The sequence below is a fragment of the Dasypus novemcinctus genome, chromosome 24 (assembly GCF_030445035.2).
Source record: "Dasypus novemcinctus isolate mDasNov1 chromosome 24, mDasNov1.1.hap2, whole genome shotgun sequence".
Lineage (NCBI taxonomy): Eukaryota > Metazoa > Chordata > Mammalia > Cingulata > Dasypodidae > Dasypus > Dasypus novemcinctus.
Window position 1 is genome coordinate 40,623,032 of NC_080696.1, and position 21,937 is coordinate 40,644,968.

The window sequence follows — 21,937 nt, forward strand, 5'->3', positions numbered from 1 at the left end:
CATTTGGAAATCACATGTCCAATAAGGACTTAATATCCAGGATATATAAAGAGATATTACAAAACAACAATAAAGAGACAAACGACTTGATTAAAAATGGACAAAAGACTGGAATAGATATTTGTCCAAATAAATATAAATGGCAACAAACACATGAAAAAATGTTCAACATCACTAATGATTAGGGAAATGCAAATCTAAATTATAATGAGATATAATTTCACACCTATCAGAATAGCCACTATTTTTTTTTTTAAGATTTATTTTCATTTATTTCTCTCCCCTTCCCTATCCCAGATGTCTGTTCTCTGTGTCCATTTGCTGTGTGTTCTTTTTTTGTCCACTTCTGTTGTTGTCAGCAGCAGGGGAATCTGTGTTTCTTTTTGTTGCATCATCTTGTTGTGTCAGCTCTCCATGGCCACTATTAAAATAACAGAGAGAGGGCGGCAGACTTGGCCCAGTGGTTAGGGCATCCGTCTACCACATGGGAGGTCCGTAGTTCAAACCCCACACCTCCTTGACCCGTGTGGAGCTGGCCCATGCACAGTGCTGATGCACGCAAGGAGTGCCGTGCCATGCAGGGGTGTCCCCCACGTAGGGGAGTCCCACGCGCAAGGAGTGCGCCCCGTAAGGAGAACCACCCAGCACGAAAGAAAAGTGCAGCCTGCCCAGGAATGGTGCCCCACACACGGAGAACTGACACAACAAGATGATGCAACAAAAAGAAACACCGATTCCCATGCCGCTCACAACAACAGAAGTGGACAAAGAAGATGCAGCAAATAGACACAAAGAACAGACAACCGGGGCGGGGGGGGAAAGGGAGAGAAATAAATAAATAAATAAATCTTTATAAAATAAAATAAAATAACAGAGAGGGAAGCGGACTTGGCTCAATGGATAGAGAGTCCACATACCACATGAGAAGTCCACGGTTCAAACCCAGGGCCTCCTTGGCCTGTGTGGAGCTGGCCCACGCACAGTGCTGATGTGCACAAGGAGTGCCCTGCCATGCAGGTGTGTCCCTGGCATAGGGGAGCCCCACGTGCAAGGAGTGTGCCCCATAAGGAGAGTTGCCCAGTGTGATGTAAAGTCCAGCCTGCCCAGGAATGGCACCGCACACATGGAGAGCTGATGCAGCAAGATGATGCTACAACAACAAAAAAAGAGACACAGAAGAACACACAGCGAATGGACACAAAAACCGGACAACTGGGGTGGGGGGGAGGGGAGAGAAATAAATAAATAAATAAATCTTAATAAAAAAGACAGAGAACTATAAACATTGGAGAGGGTATGGAGAGTTAGCAACACTTATTCATTGTTGGCAGGAATGGAAAATGGTACAGCCACTATGGAGGACTGCTAAGACATTGCTAAAGAAGTTGAATATAGACTTGCCACATGACTCTGCAATACCAATACTGGGGATATATTCAGAAGAACTGAGAGCAGTGACACAAACAGATATCTGCACACTGATGTTCATAGTGGCATTATTCACGATTGCCAAAAGTTGGAAACAACCCAGGTATCTATCAGCCGATGAATGGATAAACAAACTATGGTGTATTCACGTGATGTAATATTATGCAGCTGTAAGAAGAAATGAAGTCATAATGCATATGAAAACACAGATGAACTGGAGGACATTATGTTGAGTGAAGCAAGCCAGACACAAAAGGACAAATACTGTATGATTGCACTACTATGAACCAAATCTATTGTGTAACATATTGTATGATTTAGAAAAAATTTATATGAATCCAGTACATTTAATTGAGAAATGTATATTTTTATTCAACTGTTTTTAAATTGTTTATATTTTCAATTAAATGTACAAAATAAAGTTAAACAGAAAAAACATATTATGGGAAGTGGATTTGGCCCAACAGATAGGGTGTCCATCTACCACATGGGAGGTTCAAGGTTCAAACCCAGGGCCTCCTTACCTGTGTGGTGAGCTGGCCCATGCACAGTGCTGATGTGCTCAAGGAGCTGAGCCCTTGTGTAGGGAAGCCCCACATGCAAGAAGTGTGCCCCATAAGGAGAGCCGCCCAGTGAGAAAAAAGTGCAGCCTGCCCAGGAATGGCACCACACACAAGGAGAGCTGACACAGCAAGAAAACGCAGCAAAACAAGACACAGATTCCGGGTGCCACTGAGAAGAATCCAAGCGGACACAGAAGAACACACAGCGAATGGACACAGAAAGCAGACAACTAGGGGGCAGAGGGGAAGGAGAGAGAAATAAATAAAACAAACAAACAAAAATACATTAGAGGCATAAATCAGCAGGCTCAAAACGATAGAAAAAGAATAAGTGATATTGAAGGCAGAATAGCTGAAATTCAAGATCGAAAAGAATGGAACAAAAATGGGCAGAGGCTCAGGGAACTGAATCACAACAACAAATGCAGGAACATGTTTCATGGGAGTTGCAGAAGGAGAAGAGAAGGGAAAAGAGGCAGAAAGAGTATTTGAAGAAATAATAGCTGAAAATTTCCCAACTCTCATTAAAGAAATGAACCTACATGTCCAAAAAGCCCCCCATACCCCAAACAGAATAAACCTGAATAGACCTACTTCAAGACACATCCAGGAAAAGAGAGGGAACTGCCAGAAAAGGTTTGAGAACTGCCTCTGAGAAAGTCTGAATTACTAGGTCTTTAACTCCAGGCAGGATCTAGTATCACATTGATGGAGTGGGTCCCTGTTGCAGCAAACACAGTCAGTCTGGGCTTTGAACGAGAGGGCTGCCATAGAACATCTTCTGGCAAACCAAGGAACTGCATGTGAGGAAATTTAAAGTAATTGAGGCTTTTTCCAGTCTTTACAGTCTCCCTCCCCAAGGTGCTTGGAAGTAGATCTGAAACACATTATTGGGTCCAGTGCCCAGATTAGTGCAACTAACAGGGACAATCCTAAAGACCTAGAACAGGTTGAACCAAAAACAGAAAAGAGCAGTAATATACAGCCTCCCACCATTAAATCCCAACAAAAGAAAGAGAAGTTGAGTATCTGAGTAAACTCACCATCATAATCAGATGCCCAGATACCAGCAGAAAATTACAAGTCATAATAAGAAAATGGAAGAAATGGCCAAGCAAAGGAATATATCAAAGCCCCAAGAGAGACTCCAGATTTGAGGAGATGAATCAGCAAGAAGCATGTAAATTTCCAAAATCAAATTAATGAGTTGAAAGACAATATGGCTAAAGAAATAAAGGACATTAATAAGAAACCAGGGGAGCAGATGTGGCTCAAGCAATTGGACAACTGCCTCCCACATGGAAGGTCCCATGATTGGTTCCTGGTGCCTCCTAAAGAACACAGGCAGACTCTGCAATGAGCAGATGCTGCAACTAGTAAGATGCCACAACCAGCAGACACCACAATGAGCAGATGATGCAGCCAGCAGGGAGAAGTGGCTCAAGTGTTTGGGCACTCACCTCCCACATGGGAGGTCCCAGGTTTGGTTCCCTGTGACTCCTAAAGAAGACGAGCAGACAATGAGCAGACAGATGAGGGAGCCATCTCAGAGGGGGTGTGTGGTGGAATAAAAATAATAAATGAAAAAAGAAGAAGAAGAAGAAACTAAGTCAGCACAAAGAATTAAAAACCTTAAATTAAAGTAACAGAGCTCATGGAAATGAAAGACATGATAGGTGAGACAAAAAACATTAGAGGGGAAAGCAGACTTGGCCCAGTGGTTAGGACCTCCGTCTACCACATGGGAAGTCCGTGGTTCAAACCCCGGGCCTCCTTGACCCATGTGGAGCTGGCCCATGTGCAGTGCTGATGTGTGCAAGGAGTGCCGTGCCACACAGGGGTGTCCCCTGCGTAGGGGAGTCCCACGCACAAGGAGTGCACCCCATAAGGAGAGCTGCCCAGTGCGAAAGAAAGTGCAGCCTGCCCAGGAATGGCACCGCACACACAGAGAGCTGACACAACAAGAAGACACAACAACAACAAAAAAGAAACACAGATTCCCATGCCGCTGACCACAACAGAAGCAGACAAAGAAGAAGACACAGCAAATAGACACAGAGTACAGACAACCAGGGCGGGGGGGGGGGGGGGTGGGGGGAGAAGGAGAGAGAAATAAATAAACAAATAAATCTTTAAAAAAAAACATTAGAGGAACAGACTCAAAATTACAGAAGAAAGAATAAGTGACAGAAGACAGAATAGCTGAAATTGAAGAGAGAAAAAACAAAGAGAAAAAATGGAAAAAAATAGAGCAGAGGCTCAGAGAGTTGAATGACAACATGTAATGCAACAACATACGTGTCATGGGAGTTCCAGAAGGAAAAGAGAAGGGAAAAGGGGCAGAAAGAGTATTTGAGGAAATAATTCGAGGCTGAAAATTTGCCAACTTTCATGGAAGAAATGAATTTACATGTCCAAGAAACACAGCATATCCCAATCAGAATAAATATGAACAGATCTGGGAAACGGACTTTGGCCCAGTGGTTAGGGTGTCCGTCTACCATATGGGAGGTCCGCGGTTCAAACCCCGGTCCTCCTTGAGCCGTGTGGAGCTGGCCATGCGCAGTGCTGATGCGCGCAAGGAGTGCCGTGCCATGCAAGGGTGTCCCCCGCGTGGGGGAGCCCCACGCGCAAGGATTGCGCCCGTGAGGAAAGCCGCCCAGCGTGAAAAGAAAGAGCAGCCTGCCCAGGAATGGCGCCGCCCACACTTCCCGTGCCGCTGACGACAACAGAAGCGACAAAGAAACAAGACGCAGCAAATAGACACCAAGAACAGACAACCAGGGGAGGGGGAAAATTAAATAAATAAATAAATCTTTAAGAAAAAAAAAAAAAAATGAACAGATCTACTCCAAGACACATACTACTCAGAAGGTCAAATGTCAAAGATAAAGTGAGAATTCTGAGAGCAGCAAGGAGGAGGCAAATCATCACATACAAGGGATGCCCAGTAAGACTTAGTGTAGATTTCTCATCAGAAATCATGGAGGGGGAAGAAGAAGTGGCTCAACAGATAGTGTGTCTGCCTACCATATGGAGGGCCCAGGGTTCGATCCCCAGGGTCTCCTGACCTGTGTGGTAAGCTGGCCCATGCACAGTGCTGCCATGCGCAAGGAGTGCTGTGCCACGCAGGGGTGCCCCCGCATAGGGAAGCCCCATGTGCAAGGAGTGCGCCCCACAAGGAGAGCTGCCCCATGTGAAAAAAAAAGTGCAGCCTACCCAAGAGTAGCACTGCACACACACAGAGCTGATACAGCAAGATGACGCAACAAAAGAGATAGTTTCCCAGTGATGCCTGATAATGCAAGCAGATGCAGAACACACAGTGAATGGACACAGAGATCAGACAATGGGGGGGAGGGGAGAGAAATAAATAAAATAAATCTTAAAAAAAAGAAACCATGGAGACAAGAAGATAGTGGCATGATACAGTTAGGATACTGAAAAAGAAAAACTGCCAGCCGAGAATTCTTATCCAGCAAAACTGTCCTTCAAACATGAAGATGAGTTTAAAATATCCACGCGCAAACAGAATCTAAGAGTTAGTAAAAAAGAATCCAACTTTGCAGGATATATTAAAGGTAGCCTTACAACCCGAAAGAAAAAGATAGGAGAAAAAGGCTTGGAGGAGAGTGTAGTAGACTAGAATTGCAGAATGGACAAACAAAAGAGTAAAAAGACAGATGAAAATAAGAAAAGACATATGATAACCAAAGAATAAAATGGTGGAAGTAAATAATGCATTTATAGTAATATCATTGAATGTGCATGGATTAAACTCCCCAATCAAAAGATATAGGCTGGAAGAAGAGATAAAAACAAACAAACATGAGCCATCCATATGCTGCCTACAAGAGATTCATCTTGGACCCAGGGATACACATTGGCTGAAAAGAAAGGTTGGAAAAAGATATTCAATGGAAAGTGTAACCAAATAAAAGCAGGGGTAGCTATACTAATGTCAGACAAACCAGACTTTAAATGAAAAAAGTTATAAGAGATACAGAAGACCATTATAATTTAATAGAAGCAACAAACTACCAGGAAAAAATAACAGTTTTAAGTATCTACGTACCCTAACCAGGGTGCCCCAAAACATATGAAGCAAACTCTGGCAAACATGAAGGGAGAAATAGACATCTGTACAATAATCATTGGAGACTTCAGCATACCCCTCACATCATTAGATAGAAAAACTGAAGAGAAGATCAACAAAGAAAAAGAGAATTTGAACAATATGACGAACTAGCTAGACCTAACACATATACAGAACATTGCACCAAAACTCAGCAGGTTATACATTCTTCTCAAGTGGATCTTTCTCCAGGATAGACCACATGTTAGGGCACAATGCAGATCTCAATAAATATAAAAAGATTGAAATTATACAAAGAACCTTCTCAGATCATAATGGAATGAAACTTGAAATCAATAAAAGACAGGAAAGAGGTGAATTTGGAAATGTATAGAGGCTGAACAACAGACTCCTAAATAATTAGTGGATTAAAGAAAAAAATTAAGTGAAATCAGTAAATATATAGAGACAAATGAAAATGAGAACATAATTTAGCAAAACTTAAGGGATACAGTGAAGGCAGTGCTGAAAGGGAAATTTATAACCCTAAACGCCTATATTAAAAAAGAGAAGCTAAAATCAAAGATCTAACTGAACAACTAGAGAAACTGAAATAAGAGCAGCAAACCACTCCCAAAGCAAGCAGGAGGAAAGAAATAATAAAGATTAGAACAGAAAAGAATGAAATTGAGAATAACAGCAACAAAAAATAGAGAAAATCAACAAAACCAAAAGCTTATTGTTTGATATCAATAAAATAGACAAACCCTTACCTGAAGACACAAATAAATTAATCAGAAATTAAAGGGCTGAACTTACAACTGACCCCACAGAAATAAAAAGGATCATGAAAGGTATGGCAGTTTTGTATTATTTATGAATTCTAAAAATAGACATTGGATTGTGGCTATAAACTGGTCTGCTCCTCTGGGCATATTAGATGGTATTAGACTCAGAGGTTTCACTTTTACATCATTAAATCAAGATTAGGGCTTTGATTTGACCACATCATTAGGGCCATTTGGTTTGATTAGGGCTTTGATTTGACCACATCAGTAGGGTGTGCAGGGTTGAGTACCCCCTTGGTGTGCTGATAAAGAGACTCCCACATGGAAGTAGACACACAGAGAACACAGAGGAAGAGAGAGAGCTCATTACATGGTAGAGGCCCCAGGAAGAGAGATGAGCCTGATAGTCTACAGCTAACTTTGTGACAAGAACAGAGCAGCCAAACCCAGTAAGAAACAAACCTGAACAGAGATGAGCCTTATGCCAGCCTATAGCTGAGATCAGAAGAAGCTGGGACCACAGAGTCTTAAGAAGGAAGGCTGAAACCTCACAGACATCACCCGCCATCTTGCATCAACACATGGCAACAGACTGTGGATGAGAAAGTACCTCTTATCGTACCTTTAATTGGACTCTTTAGGGCCTTGTGACTTTAAGCTTCTACCCCAAATAAATACCCTTTATAAAAGCCATCAGAGTTCTGGTACTTTGCACCAGCACCCTTTTGGCTGATTAAAACAGGGCAGGTATAATCAACATAACATTCCTGGGGGGTTATTTGAAAGTATTCATTAAAAGCATAAAACAGGTGCATATACTTTGACTCAGCAATGCCACATCTAGGAATTTACCCTAGACTGAATGGTGTACAAAGACATATATATAAGAATATTTCTCAAAGAACTATAATTAACAAAAAACTGGAATGAAACAAAATGACTTACACTGGGGTATGGATTAAGTAAATTAAAATATTAATTTCCTTATGTACTAACTTATTCATTTTATTGTTCTTAGCATAAAGTCACCAAAATCCTTATCCTGGTTTTGAAAGCCCAGCATGGTCTGGCCTATCTCTTCAGCCTTACCTTTTACCTCTCTCCCCCTTTGTCATGATAATTTAAATATACCAGGCTTCCTTTTTTTTCCTAGGGAGAGAGGCTTCATATAAATTCAGTAAAAAGAACAAGTACAACCATGCTAGCTTTAAAGGGGCATAGATGAGTGATTAGATGGTATAATTGGACTTCTGGGCAGGAACAGATGAACAGATGTGGATTTTTCTTCAGTGATTCATTTTGGTCTTTTATTTAAAGCCGCATTTATTTTTATTTTATTTTTTTTATTTTTTTATTTTTTTTAAAGATTTATTTTTATTTATTTTTTAATTCCCCTCCCCTCTCCCGGTTGTCTGTTTTCTGTGTCTTTTTGCTGCGTCTTGTTTCTTTGTCCGCTTCTGTTGTCGTCAGCGGCACGGGAAGTGTGGGCGGCGCCATTCCTCGGCAGGCTGCTCCCTCCTTCGCGCTGGGCGGCTCTCCTTATGGGTGCACTCCTTGCGCGTGGGGCTCCCCTACGAGGGGGACACCCCTGTGTAGCAGGGCACTCCTTGCGCGCATCAGCACTGCGCATGGGCCAGCTCCACACGGGTCAAGGAGGCCCGGGGCTTGAACCGCGGGCCTCAGACGGACGCCCTAACCACTGGGCCAAAGTCCGTTTCCCTCGCATTTATTTTTAGATGGTTTGATTAACAGCCAAATTAGAAGCTCAGCAAATTTCTTAGTGGACAATTTTAATTTTCTTTGTTTGGAAATTAGGACACTGGTCCTGAGACAGATAGATAATCCAGAAGCATCCTAAGAGTTCTAAATATATCACAATCAATTCAACCATAATCTGGAAGAAAAACAAGGTCTGTGCTTCATATTGTATGCCCCCAATGTGCTCGCCTTACTCTGTAATAAGGTTTGTTACATTCTGTTTATCAAAGTTAGTCAGGCAGCTGCCTCAGAACTCCTCTTCCTGGCCATTGTTGGTGGTCAAATGAAGTGTAAAGATTGTAAGAATGGTTAAAAAAAAAAAAAAATGGAAACAGTCAGTAGACTGAACAGTGTCTTGTACAACCATGTACCGTGCCTGGCAAGACAGGTATTGTGCTCACAGAGAAATAATGTTCAGATCAGACCCTGTATTAGTCAGCCAAAAGGGGTGCTGATGCAAAGTACCAGAACTTGTTGGCTTTTATAAAGGGTGTTTATTTGGTGTAAAAGCTTACAGTTACAAGGCCCTAGAGAATCCATCTAAAGGCACTATAAGAGGTACTTTCTCACCAGTCTGTTATCACATGTTGAAGCAGATGGTTGATTTCTGTGAGGCTTCAGCCTTCCTCTTCCTCTTAAAACTCCATGGGGAAACGGACTTTGGCCCAGTGGTTAGGGCGTCTGTCTACCACATGGGAGGTCTGCGGTTCAAGCCCCGGGCCTCCTTGACCCGTGTGGAGCTGGCCCATGCGCAGTGCTGATGCGCGCAAGGAGTGCCCTGCTACACAGGGGTGTCCCCCGCGTAGGGGAGCCCCACGCGCAAGGAGTGCACCCATAAGGAGAGCCGCCCAGCGCGAAGGAGGGAGCAGCCTGCCGAGGAATGGCTCCGCCCACACTTCAAAGTGCCGCTGACGACAACAGAAGCGGACAAAGAAACAAGACGCAGCAAAAAGACACAGAAAACAGACAACCGGGGGAGGGGAGGGGAATTAAATAAATAAAAATAAATCTTTAAAAAAACAAAACAAAACAAAAAACTCCATGGGCCCAGCTTCTTCCCATCTCAGCTGTAGGCTGGAGGGCTCATTTCTTTCTGGGCCTTCTCAGCTGCTCAGGACTCTGGTCTCTTCACTTGCAAACTATCAGGCAAATGGCTCAGTTCTCTTCAGGACCCTGGCATCAAAACTGACAAAGTTCTCTCTCTCCTTCCACGTATCTTCTTCTGTGTGTCTTCTTGAGTGAGTGAATGTTTCTATCAGCCCACCAAGGGGTACTCAACCCTGAGTCATGCCCTAAAGATATGGTCAAATTAAAGCCCTAATCTTGATCTAATTTAATTCAATCAAAGGGTATCATGCCCAGAGATTACGATATAATCAATACATATTTTTGGAATTCACAAATATTAAACTGTTACAGACCCCAATAGGGTCAAAAGGAAAGGCAAAGAAAGTCCACCAAAAAGCATACTTGGTTATGCCTAGGAGAATGAATGTGAAAAGACATAATAATTGGTAAAAGCCTCAGGCTAAACTACCACTCCCTGGACCCCAAATACAAGAAGTGTGTACTGCTTCACTTTCTTGCTTGGTTGGTTATTTTACTTTTCAGCATCCACTGCCCCTTTCTTGAGATAAGAATATACAACATATACATATTTCAGATTCCCCTGACTTTCAGTAGGTGTGGATGTGGTTCCAGTGAACTACTCCTTTCACTAAATTCAAAGGTGGAGTATATGACCTAGTGTAAGCCAAACCGTGTTTTCTTTTTTATATATGCATATATTTGAAATTTTTGTTTTAACAGTAGTTGTAGGTCTATAATACATATATTTAAAAATTTTGTTTAAAGAGTAGTTGTAGGTCTATAAAAAAATCATAAAGGGAATCGGACTTGGCCCAGCGGTTAGGGCGTCTGTCTACCACATGGGAGGTCCGCGGTTCAAACCCCGGGCCTCCTTGACCCGTGTGGAGCTGGCCCATGCGCAGTGCTGATGCGCACAAGGAGTGCCCTGCCACGCAGGGGTGTCCCCCGCGTAGAGGAGCCCCACGCGCAAGGAGTGCGCCCCGTAAGGAGAGCTGCCCAGCGCAAAAGAAAGTGCAGCCTGCCCAGGAATGGTGCCGCCCACACTTCAAAGTGCCGCTGACGACAACAGAAGCAGACAAAAGAAACAAGACGCAGCAAATAGACACAGAGAACAGACAACCAGGGGAGGGGGGGAATTAAATAAATAAATCTTTAAAAAAAAAAAAATCATAAAGTACAGAGTTCCCATATACCCCCCCACAAATAGTTTTCCTTATTATTAACATTTTGCATTAGTGTGGTATCTTTGTTACAATGGACAAAACAATATTATTATATTAATTATAGCCCATAGTTTACGTTAGGGTTCATTCACTGTCATACTACTGGTTTCTTTCACTTCCTCAAACATGCTGTGCTCCTTTCTGCCACAAGGTTGTTAAAATATCATTTCCTACTTCTGGATCACTCCCCTCCATTTTAACTTCCCCCAGTTTTCCCTATTCATTCTTCAGATCTGACCTCTAAGGTTACTTCCTCAGAGGTGCCTTCCCTTACTCCCAGGTGGAGACAAGTTCTTCTCTATATATACTCACAGAATGAATTAATTAAATGTTTTACCTAAACAATGGAATACTGGCAGCTATTAAGCAGGGTGTGTAGATCTATAGTTACTGGCCTAGAACATTTTTTTCTTCCACCATGTATGGTATTTATTTTTGTCTATTTATATGCATTTGTATACACAGAAAAAAAAAGTCTGAAAATACATATAGCAAATGTTAACAATAGTTACCTGAGGAGAGTGGGATTAGGAAAGATTCAATTTTATTTTTACTATGGTTTTCTTTGTTTTTATATGAATTTTAAAATTTTTATAACTCAAAATTATTTGCATAATAAAGAATTGATAAATGTTTGAAATATTTGTTAAAATGGAGGAATAAATTGCATAGCTCATAAAGATTACTTGTGCATACCTGTACATCGCCATTAAAAAACTCCTGGATGGATCTGATCAACCTCTCGGTGATGACCTCGCTGAGGGGCCCCTGATGGATCAGGTGTCTGAAGCTATCTGTGAGGGATTCCTGAGGGAGTCCAGGGATGTCAGAGATATCCGAGTCTATACCGAAAGAAAAACAATGGATGATGCCTCTGCACTGTGCAAAGTTCTATGCCTAATGGGGAGAATCAATGGACATCAAGATAGACAAGTCCTGTTCTTACCTTTACTACTTCCTCTCACCTGGCCAAGTCCCTTTGCCTATCTGAGTCTCAGTTTTATCAAATACAAATTCAATGTTCTCTAAGGCTTTCTTAAGCTACAAAAATCTTTAGGAATGAGCTGTAGCAGAAGTGTTAAGGGATTAGACTTTAAACTTCAATTTGAGACTAGTTTGAATTGTGGGTTTAACTCTTATTAGCTGTGTGACCTTCATCAAGTTAGTGAGCCTCCTAGAGCCTTAGTTTCCTTATCTCTAAAATGGGGCAGTGCCCACCTCAGGGTACTCTGAGAAATAAGTGAGGCAATACATGCAAAGGACAGCCCAGTACCTGGTACATAGTATGTATTTAATAAAGGATAGATACTATTATTCAAACTCAAAAATCTATAACGGTGATGACAAGAGCTTAAAATGTAGTAAAGCTCCTTGCTAATTTTCATCTCTTCTCACTAACCAGGTTACAGTGAGTGATGGAAGTACCTTCTTATCTCCTTCTCAATCTGGGTCATGCTTTCATTAAGAGCACGGGCTCCAGTCAGTCAGCCTAGGCTCTTTTCTTTCTGGCATTCCCACCTGATATGACAACCTTACCTTCTCTGGGCCTGTTTTTTCATTTCCAAAATGGAGATGATAATAGACCCTGTATCATTTGGCTGATACAGAGCTAGCATCAAGGAAGTGTGAGCAAATATTTATTATTCCTTTGCTCATTGAGTGATAATGATTATAGTGCCATCATTTTCCTTTTCAAGTATCCTCTATTTCACAATTCAAAATTGCTTATACTATTGGGTTAACAATCTTACTATTTTACTTTTCCTTCCTTAACATATCTATCACCTGAGATCAACTTTTGCACTGTTTTTGGTCTCCTGAATTATAGCCCCTGGTGCAAACTGCCCCATCCCTGCCACATTCTTTCCATCCACTAAGTGCAGTAACCAAAGCCATATTCTTGTTCACCTCTGATCTTTGAGCAGCCTGTTTCTTTTGCCTGCATTCTTCTTTCTGTCCCCAACTCTTCCTGACCTCCCTTTGCCTAGTTAATGCCCACCCCCGATGCTCAGAGATGAACTTACCAGGTGCAATGGATGTATCACGATGATGGGAGAGAGTGTTGCTGTGGGGGGAGTGGGGGGCGGGGGCGGTGGGGTTGAATGGGACCTCATATATTTTTTTAATTGTAATTAAAAATAATAATAATAAATAAATATTTAAAAAAAAAAAATGCCCACTCCTACTTTGGTTCTCAACTCCAGGATACCTTTCCTGAATCTCCTCTCCATCCATTTTGGGTAATTTGCCTCCTAGTCACTAGTAAACTTCTCTATATCCCCCTCTACACCATTACACTTATTACACTGATAACTAATCACTTGTTTGTCTATAAGTAGACTGGGTCTACTCCATTCACTGTTATATAGTCAATAGCTGTTATCAGTACAGTAGGGCTTCAATAAATATTTGTTGAATGAATATACAAAGGACTCAATGTAGTTCCTCAAACACACTAAAGTCTTGTCTCATGCAAAATCTGTTCGATCTCTCTAGAATGCTTTTCCCTCTACTTCTTATTACTTAGGCCTCCTTTATGTTTAAATAACACTGCCTCAGAACAAGCGTTCCTTGACAGCAACAGTTTAAAGTAGGGTCCCATCTCCCTTATTTTTTGTCTCAGATCCATTTTTATTTCTTTCATAGGGCTTATTACAAATTATAATTACTTTATTTACTTTGTTTACTTTTTTTGGTCTCTTTTCTGAACTTCACTGTAAGTTCTGAGGGCAGGGACTGTGTTGGTTCTCTTCACTGCTACTATTCCCAGAACCTGGTACTAAATACATATTTGTAGAACAAGCTGAAGGCTAACAATTCTGCAGCCAATCCAGATCCCAACTTTGCATGACGATATCCCACATTATGTCAGCCCATCCCTATCTTTCCCTTCTTAGACTTGCTCTAGCACTTAGACTTTGCTGCAGATTATCCAGACTGTTTCAGGACCAATTTTAGATTCCTGTATGTCTAGAATAATGAATCCTATCTTATTTTGCCAACCATATTCCAAAGTCTCAAAGTCAGGGACCAAATTCATTGTGAAAATAGTCAAGGGCTGGTCATCCACAAATATACTTGACTTGACATGAAAAGAGATTCCCCTCTTCCTGCTTCCCCTCACAGCTTTAAAAAAAAAATTCTTTCCCCCTTTCACCTGTAAGTTCAAGGCTACTTGGGTCTTTTTTAACATCCTCTAAGTTGTTCAGCTGCAAATCCACACTTTCTGAGTCATTATCAGACACGCAAGGAATCACTACTTCTTCCTGACCACAAATCCTAGGAATAAAAAGAGGATAAAAACAATTACAGATGATTTCTGTCCAGGATCTTTAATAGTTCTCCCTATTTTCTGCTCTAGGCTCACTTCTCATGCCTAGGTCTGCTTCGCCAGCTTTCTCTTTCTTATATGAAGTAGGTCCCAGGACTGAACCTTCTTTTACTTCCTTCTTTTTTTCCTCTGATTTGAAAAGAAATGCTACTGGAGAAATACTTGCACATGCATATAAAAGGAGATAAATGTAATGATACTGCAGCAATATTGTACTAGAGAAAAATTTGGAAACATTTATATAGAAATAGTAAAATTCTGATACATCTGAATTGTGTAATACCCTGCAGCCATAAATGGGAATGAGGCAGATCTATCAGTATTGACATGGAAAGATTGCCACTATATATGTTTGGCTAAGAAAAAGTTGCAAAACAATACATTCAGTGTGATACTAACTATATATGCAGAGTTAAAGGCTGAAAGGAGACCCACCAAAATGGTAACAGTGGTTAACTCTAGAGAGAGGAGTGACTTGGGAGAGAGAAGGGAAAGTGAAACAGGTCAGGGGAATTCTGCCCTGTGGAGAATGTCTGAATTTCTTTTAGAAAATCTATTTAGGTATTGCTTATGTGATTCTTTAAAAAGTAGTACTTGGTCAATGTAGACTATTTGGAAATGTTGACATGTTTATAAAAATTACCCACCATTTCACCATTCAATAACTATCATCAAAATTTTCGTTGATTCTTTCCACTTGTGTACATGTGGCATTTAGACTGTTAACATAAACAATCTCAGATAAAAAGAAGCTTGTTAACAAAACTTCCTAACTCACTTTTTTCACTCAATACTACATAGTAATCACTTCCCCATTTCACAATAATCTCTTCATAAACAACATTTTAAAAAATTTGAGGTACCAGGGCCTGGTATTGAACCATGCACTCAACTACTGAGCCACATAGGCTCTCTTGAGTTGGTTGTTGGTTGTTTCATTTGTTTGGTTTTTTTTCAGGAGGGACCGGTTCTGAATCTGGGACCACCCAAATGGGAAGCAGGTGCTCAACCACTTGAACCATATCTGTTCTCCAAAATTATTTTTAATGTCTGCAAAATATTCCATCACATAGATACCCCATGAGTTCACTAACTATTCCTTTTTTTAAAAAAGGATTTATTTCTTATTTATTTCTCTCCCTTTTCCCCGCCCTGCCCCAGTTGTCTACTCTCTGTGTCCATTTGCTGTATGTTCTTTTTTTGTCTGCTTCTGTTGTTGTCAGCGGCACAGGAATCTGTGTTTCTTTTTGTTGTGTCATCTTGCTGCGTCAGCTCTTCGTGTGTGTGGCGCCATTCTTGGGCAGGCTGCACTTTCTTTTGCGCTGGGCGAGTCTCCTTACGGGGCACACTCCTTGCGTGTGGGGCACCCCTATGCGGAGGACACCCCTGTGTGGCATGGCACTCCTTGCGCGCATCAGCACTGCATGTGGGCCAGCTCCACACGGGTCAAGGAGGCCCAGGGTTTGAACCGCTGACCTCCCACGTGGTAGATGGACGCCCTATCCACTGGGCCAAGTCTGCTTCCTTATTCCCCATTTTTTAGCAACTAAATTGTTTTCCATATTTTGTTACTATAAAAATGCTCAGATAAATAATTTTAAGCAGAGAACTCTACCGACATCTCAGATTATTGTTTAGGTTAGATTCCTAAAAGTGGGATTACTATGTATTTTGAAACCTTTTTTATATAATCAATTGTGGCAAGGACAAGTGACACCAGAGATACAAGAAAGAAAAATTTTTAGTACTTATAAAATCTAGGACAGAGAGGAGGGACACACCTCACAGGGTCACATGAGGTAACATGACAGGAGTGTAGGCTCAGCCAAGTAGATAGGGAGCAAGAGATGCACAATGGACCTGGAGACTAGGCCTTTATAATGTCGTAGGGATGGGGTGGTAGCAGTTGGTCAAACAAGTGTGGGATTTGGGGAATTTGCATTTTACTTTTAGCGGGGTGCAAACGTAGGTAAGATGTGGAGAGGAGAGGGATAAGCTATTTATCTTGTATAAGCAGGTATCAGAGAAGGTCACTGAGGGACCTAAGGATAGGGTTTAATATCATGACAATGCAGAGCCCCTTATGTTATTATTGACCTTAGAGATACTGAGGCATCAAGATGGTGTAAAAAAAAAAGTCCCTATATTATTAATATCTTTTTTAAAGATTTACTTATTTATTTCCCTCCTTCCCCTCCTACTGCCCTGCTATTTTTGCTGTCTGTGTTGTCTTCTCATTTTCTCTCCTCTGGGATTCATTGGGATTCTATTCTGGAGACCTCTGATGGGGAGAGAGATTCCCTGTCAATTGCACCACCTCAGTTCCTGGTTTCTGCTGTGCTTCACCTTGACTCTCCCCTTGTCTTTCTTCTGATACGTCATCATCTTGCTGTGTGACTCACTTGTGTGGGGCACTGGCTTGCCATGCAGGCATACTTTCTCTTCTTTTTCATCAAGATGCTCCAGGGATCAAACCCAGGTCCTCCTATATGGTAGGTGGTAGCTCTATCACTTGAACCACATCCGCTTCCACCTATATTATTTAAAATTTTTTTCTTTATTGCTTCTTTTGGTCTTATTTTAATTCAATGCACTTAGTAAAATGATACAAGCATTTTAGGTTTTTGATATGAATTGTCTAATTGCTTTCCAGCAAGGCTACGTAAAGCACATTTACACTTATGACTGCCTTATCTGAGAATGCAGTTCTCGCCCTGAGTGTCAAGATTCTTTACTCTTTGCTAAGTCTGTGTTTATAATGCTTTCTTCTGGACCCAGCAGACTGCAGATTAAGATTTCCCAGCATATCCTTTTTCGAGCTCCCCTAATCACAGCTGCATCATTCATTTACATTTTATGGATTTTAATGTTTGGCATTGTGGTAAAACAGAGAGAGGAAAACAAATATAATGAAAAGGGAATTACCAAGACTCTAGCAACTTAAGTACTTTAAGTCATAGTCCCAGGTCTGGCCATCATGTTCTATTGTACCTGGGCCTCTTGCTAAGGAGGCAAATGAAAATTTACTGAGTTTCTGGTCTCTATTTTCATTCCTTAGACTGGGCTTCATCAATACATTACTCACTATAGAAATCCTTGCACAAACTATGTTTATGAAATTGTTTCTTGAAGCAGAAAATTTGGAGTCAATCTGAATGAATATCCCATCTCTGATCCCTCCTCTGAGTTTTAGGGTTAAATTGCCTTGTCTACATTTCTCCTAGGATATTCAACAGGCAACTCAACCTCATCATGTCCAAAACACAATTCAGGATTATCATCCCAAACCTGCTCCTCCACCAGCCCTCCCTATCTCTTCCTCTGTGGTCTTTTTTTTTTTTTTAAGATTTATTTTATTTCTCTCCCCTTTCCCCCCATTGTCTGCTCTGTGTCCATTTGCTGTGTGTTCTTCTGCATCTGCTTGCATTATCTGGCAGCACTGGAAACTGTGTCTCTTTTTTGTTGCATCATCTTGCTGTGTCAGCTCTCTATGTGTGGGGCACCACTCCTGGGCGGGCTGCACTTTTTTCACGCAGGGTGGCTCTCCTTGCGGGGCACACTCCTTGAGCATGGGGTACCCCTATGTGGGGGTGCCTCTGTGTGGCATGGCACTCCTTGAGCACAGCAGCACTGCGCGTGGGCCAGCGTACTGTCAGGAGGCCCTGAAGATCAAACCCTGGGCCCTCCATACAGTAGGCGGACTCTCTATCAGTTGAGCCATGTCTGCTTTCCCTCTGTGGTCTTTTATCTTTAGTATTTTTTCTATCTTCCCTACCTTAAAGACATAAAAATTTCTCTTTATTTTTTTCTAAATATTTTCAAGATTTACTTTCACATTTAGGTCTTTAATCAATTGGGAGTTAAGTTTTGGAATATGGTATCAAATTGGATCCTAAATTTACAGGTTTTCAAATGTGGTACAGTTTTCACACCATTTATTAAATAGTACATCCAAATAGTTATTCTAACTCCTTTGCCACCTTCCTATACCAAGTCACCATCATTTCTGCCCTTAGCCTCCCAACTCTGTAACTTCAATCCTTGGCTCTATAACTTCAATCAATTCTCTACATGGCAGTCAGAAGGATCTTTTTAAAAAAGTAAGTTAGAGTAGGCTAGCCCTCTACTTAAATCCTCTAATAGCAATTAGAATGAAATCCAAATTCCTATTCATGGTGATCAAGTCCCTGTATGATCTGACCCTTGCCTCCCTACCTCAATTCATCTTTTACCCTCTCTCCTCACTTACAGTGTTCCAGCCACACTGACCTTCTTTCTATTCCTCCAACAGAAACTAAGCATTCTCTTGCTCTGGAATCTTTGCACTTCCTATTCTCTCATTTTTAAACATTTGTCCCTTATAACTTTTCAGGACTTCTCTGTCACATCATTCAAGTGAAAGTTCAAATGTCACTTTACCCAACAGGTATTTACTGATCAAAATATAGATTAAGTAGCCTCTTCTCATGGCAGTCCCACAGTTTTCTTAATTTTCTTTTTATAGAATTTAACCATTACCTATAATAAACATGTTAATTTGTTTGTTTATTGACTGTCTCTCATCAGACTGTAAAGCTCCATGAGAGGAGAAACCTTGTCTACCAGGTCAATGGCTGCATCTCCAGCACCCAGCATTGCCAGCCTCACAGGGAAAGAATGGACAGGTAAGAAGTACTATGCTGCTGTTAAAAAGAGATTGAGGTAGAACACCCTCCACATTTCCCTCAATCCCCGTTACTCTTTCCTACTTTTTCTTCTTTTCATAGCACATAATACCTTCTAATGTACTATTCATTTATTTATGATATTTATTGCTTATCATCTATTTCTTCCTGATGAAATGTAGGCTACATGAGGGGAGGGATCTTTAGCTGCTTTGTTATGAATGTATTCCAAGAGTCTAGAATAGTGCCTGGCACATGGTAGATGCTCAATGAATATTGGTTGAATGGATTATTGAGTAGATGTATATTTACTGAATGTTTAACATATATTAATGACTGAAAAAGCAAGGTACCAAACAGTGGGTAAAATATGACCCCCATTTTGTTAAAACAGAACAACACCTTGACAAAAGAGATAAGTATGTTACTTGTGTATATAAATATACATAAATGTTGGGATATGTGCAGAAAAACTTATGGAATTCACAGCGAGTATCTGGAGTGGAATTTTTAAGAGAAAAATTTAGTTTTAAAATTCATATATTGTTGAAAAACTTTTTATATTGGCATGAATGACAATATCAAAAGTCGACAAGGATGTGACACAAACAAAATCCTTATAATTGGATTTGGCAGTGTAAATTGGTATAACTTTGGAAATAATTTGGCATTATCTGGTAAAATTGAAGATGTTTATAAACTAGGACTCACTATTCTACTCTATAGGAATGTATTTCAGAGAAACTCTTAGGAATTTGCACGAGGAATATGTGTAAGAATCTTCATCATAGTATTATTCATCATAGCAAAAAGCTGGAGGCACCCAAATTGTCTATCAAAAGTAGAATAGTTAGGGGAGCAGATGTAGCTCAGTGGTAAAGTTAGAGTGCCTGCTTCTTATGTACAAAGTCCTGGGTCCAATCCCCAGGACCTCCTAAAAAAAAAGTAGAATGGTTAAATTGTGGTATATTCATCCAATGGAGTTCCCTAGAGAGGTGAAAATGGATGAATTTTAATTATGTACAACAATATAGCTAAATCTCATAAACAATACTGAGAAAAAAGAAAGTAAAAAATACATAGTAAATTTCATGTATACGAAGTTAAAGACATGCAAAAATAAACACTGCTTGGAGTTATAAACATATGTGATAAAATATACAGTACTATAACCTGCAGAATGAGTATCTCTGAGGGAGGGGAGATGGGGATAGAATGAATAGAACCAGAAAGAGGTAACGGTTATGCTCTTTTTAAAAAAAATTATATTTTAACTTTTAAAGAAGATTTAGATTACAGTGTTCCTTTTTAAAAATTTTAATTTTAACTTTTAAAGAAGCTTTAGATTACAGTGTTCCTTCTTCTTTTTTAAAAAAAGATTTTATTTTATTTATTTCTCTTCCCTTCCCCCCTGTTGTCTGCTCTCTGTGTCATTTGCTGTGTGTTTTTCTGCGTCTGCTTATGTTATCCAGCTGTACTGGGAAACTGTGTCTATTCTTTGTTGCATCATCTTGCTGCATCAGCTCTCTGTGTGTGCAACACCACTCCTGGGAGGGCTATGCTTTTTAAAAAAATTTTTTAAAGGGGCGGCTCTCCTTATGGGGTGCATTCCTTGTATGTGGGCCCTGTGTGGCACGGCACTCCTTGCGTGCAGCAGCACTGCACGTGGGCCAGCTCACCACATGGGTCAGGAGGCCTTGGGGATCGATCCCTGGACCCTCCATATGGTAGACAGACACTCCCTCAGTTGAGCCACATCTGCTTTCCCAGTTTCCCTTCTTAAACAAGATGGCATATGCACATTTTCACTGTATTACGATTCCTTTTTCCTCATATATGTTTTGTAAATTTTCTTTTTTTCATTTAGTCAATATTAAGTAGAACAACCTTGGAAAAAAATCAAACCAATGAAGTTGTATGTAAGAGAAATGAAATTATCCAGTCTAAGAGGCAGAAAGAACAAAGAATAAAGAAAAATTAATGGAGCCTAAAGGACCTGTGGGACACAATTAAGCATACTAACATATACATTATGGGATTCTCAGAAGCAGAAGAAAAGGAGGAGAAAGAACATTTGAAGAATTAATGGCCAAAAACTCCATAAATTTGATGAAAGACATGAATCTACACCTCCATTTGCTCAACAAATTCCAAGTAGGATAAACTCAGAGGTCCACATCAAGACAAATGATACAAAACTTTCAAAAGACAGAGAATTTGAAAGCAATAAGAGAGAAGAAACTCATCACTTACTAGTAATCCTCAATAAGATTAACAGTCAATTTCTCATCAGAAATCAACACAAACAGAAGGTAGTAGGATGACATATTTAAAGTGCTGAAAGAAAAAACAACAATCTGTCTACCAAGAATTCTATATCCAGCAAAAGTATCCTCCACAAGTGTAGGAAAAATTAAGATATTCCCAGGTAACAAAAGCAGAAGGAGCTCATGGCTAGTAGAACTGCTGTGTAAGAAATGCTAAAGGGAGAGCTTCAGGTTAAAATGAAGGATACTAGACAGTAACTTGAAGCCATATGAATACAGAACTTTGGTAAAGATAACTACAAAGGTAAATATAAAAGTCAGTACCATTGAATTTTTGATCTGTAAATCCTCTATGTTCCTATATGACTTAAAAGACAAATGCATAAAACAATAATTTTAAATCTATGTTAATAGGCATACAGTATATCAAGATGTAATTTGTGACAGTAACATCATATAGAGGGGCATCAGAGCTATAAAGGAGCAGAGTTTTTGTATGCTGTTGAGGCTAACTTGGTATTGATCTAAACTAGATTGTTATAAATTTAAGATCTGAACTGTAATTTCCATAGTTACCACTAAGAAAATAACTAAAAATATACAGAAAAAGAAAGGAGGAGGGAATGAAATTGGTACACTAGAAAAAAAAAAATCGGGCAGTGGATATGGCTCAACTGATAAGAGTGTCCGCCTACCACACGGGAGGTCCAGTGTTCAAATCCAGGGCCTTCTGACCTGTGTGGTGAGCTGG

General features: G+C 40.5%; 1 protein-coding gene across 1 annotated transcript in view; it reads right to left on the bottom strand.

Moving 5' to 3' along the window:
• Positions 1 to 21,937, bottom strand: part of MROH8 (maestro heat like repeat family member 8) — a 91,725-nt gene that overhangs the window by 62,956 nt on the left and 6,832 nt on the right. The window contains 2 exon segments of the mRNA XM_058287059.2: positions 11,621 to 11,766; positions 14,082 to 14,203. Of these exon segments, the coding sequence (XP_058143042.1) occupies positions 11,621 to 11,766; positions 14,082 to 14,203 (268 nt within the window).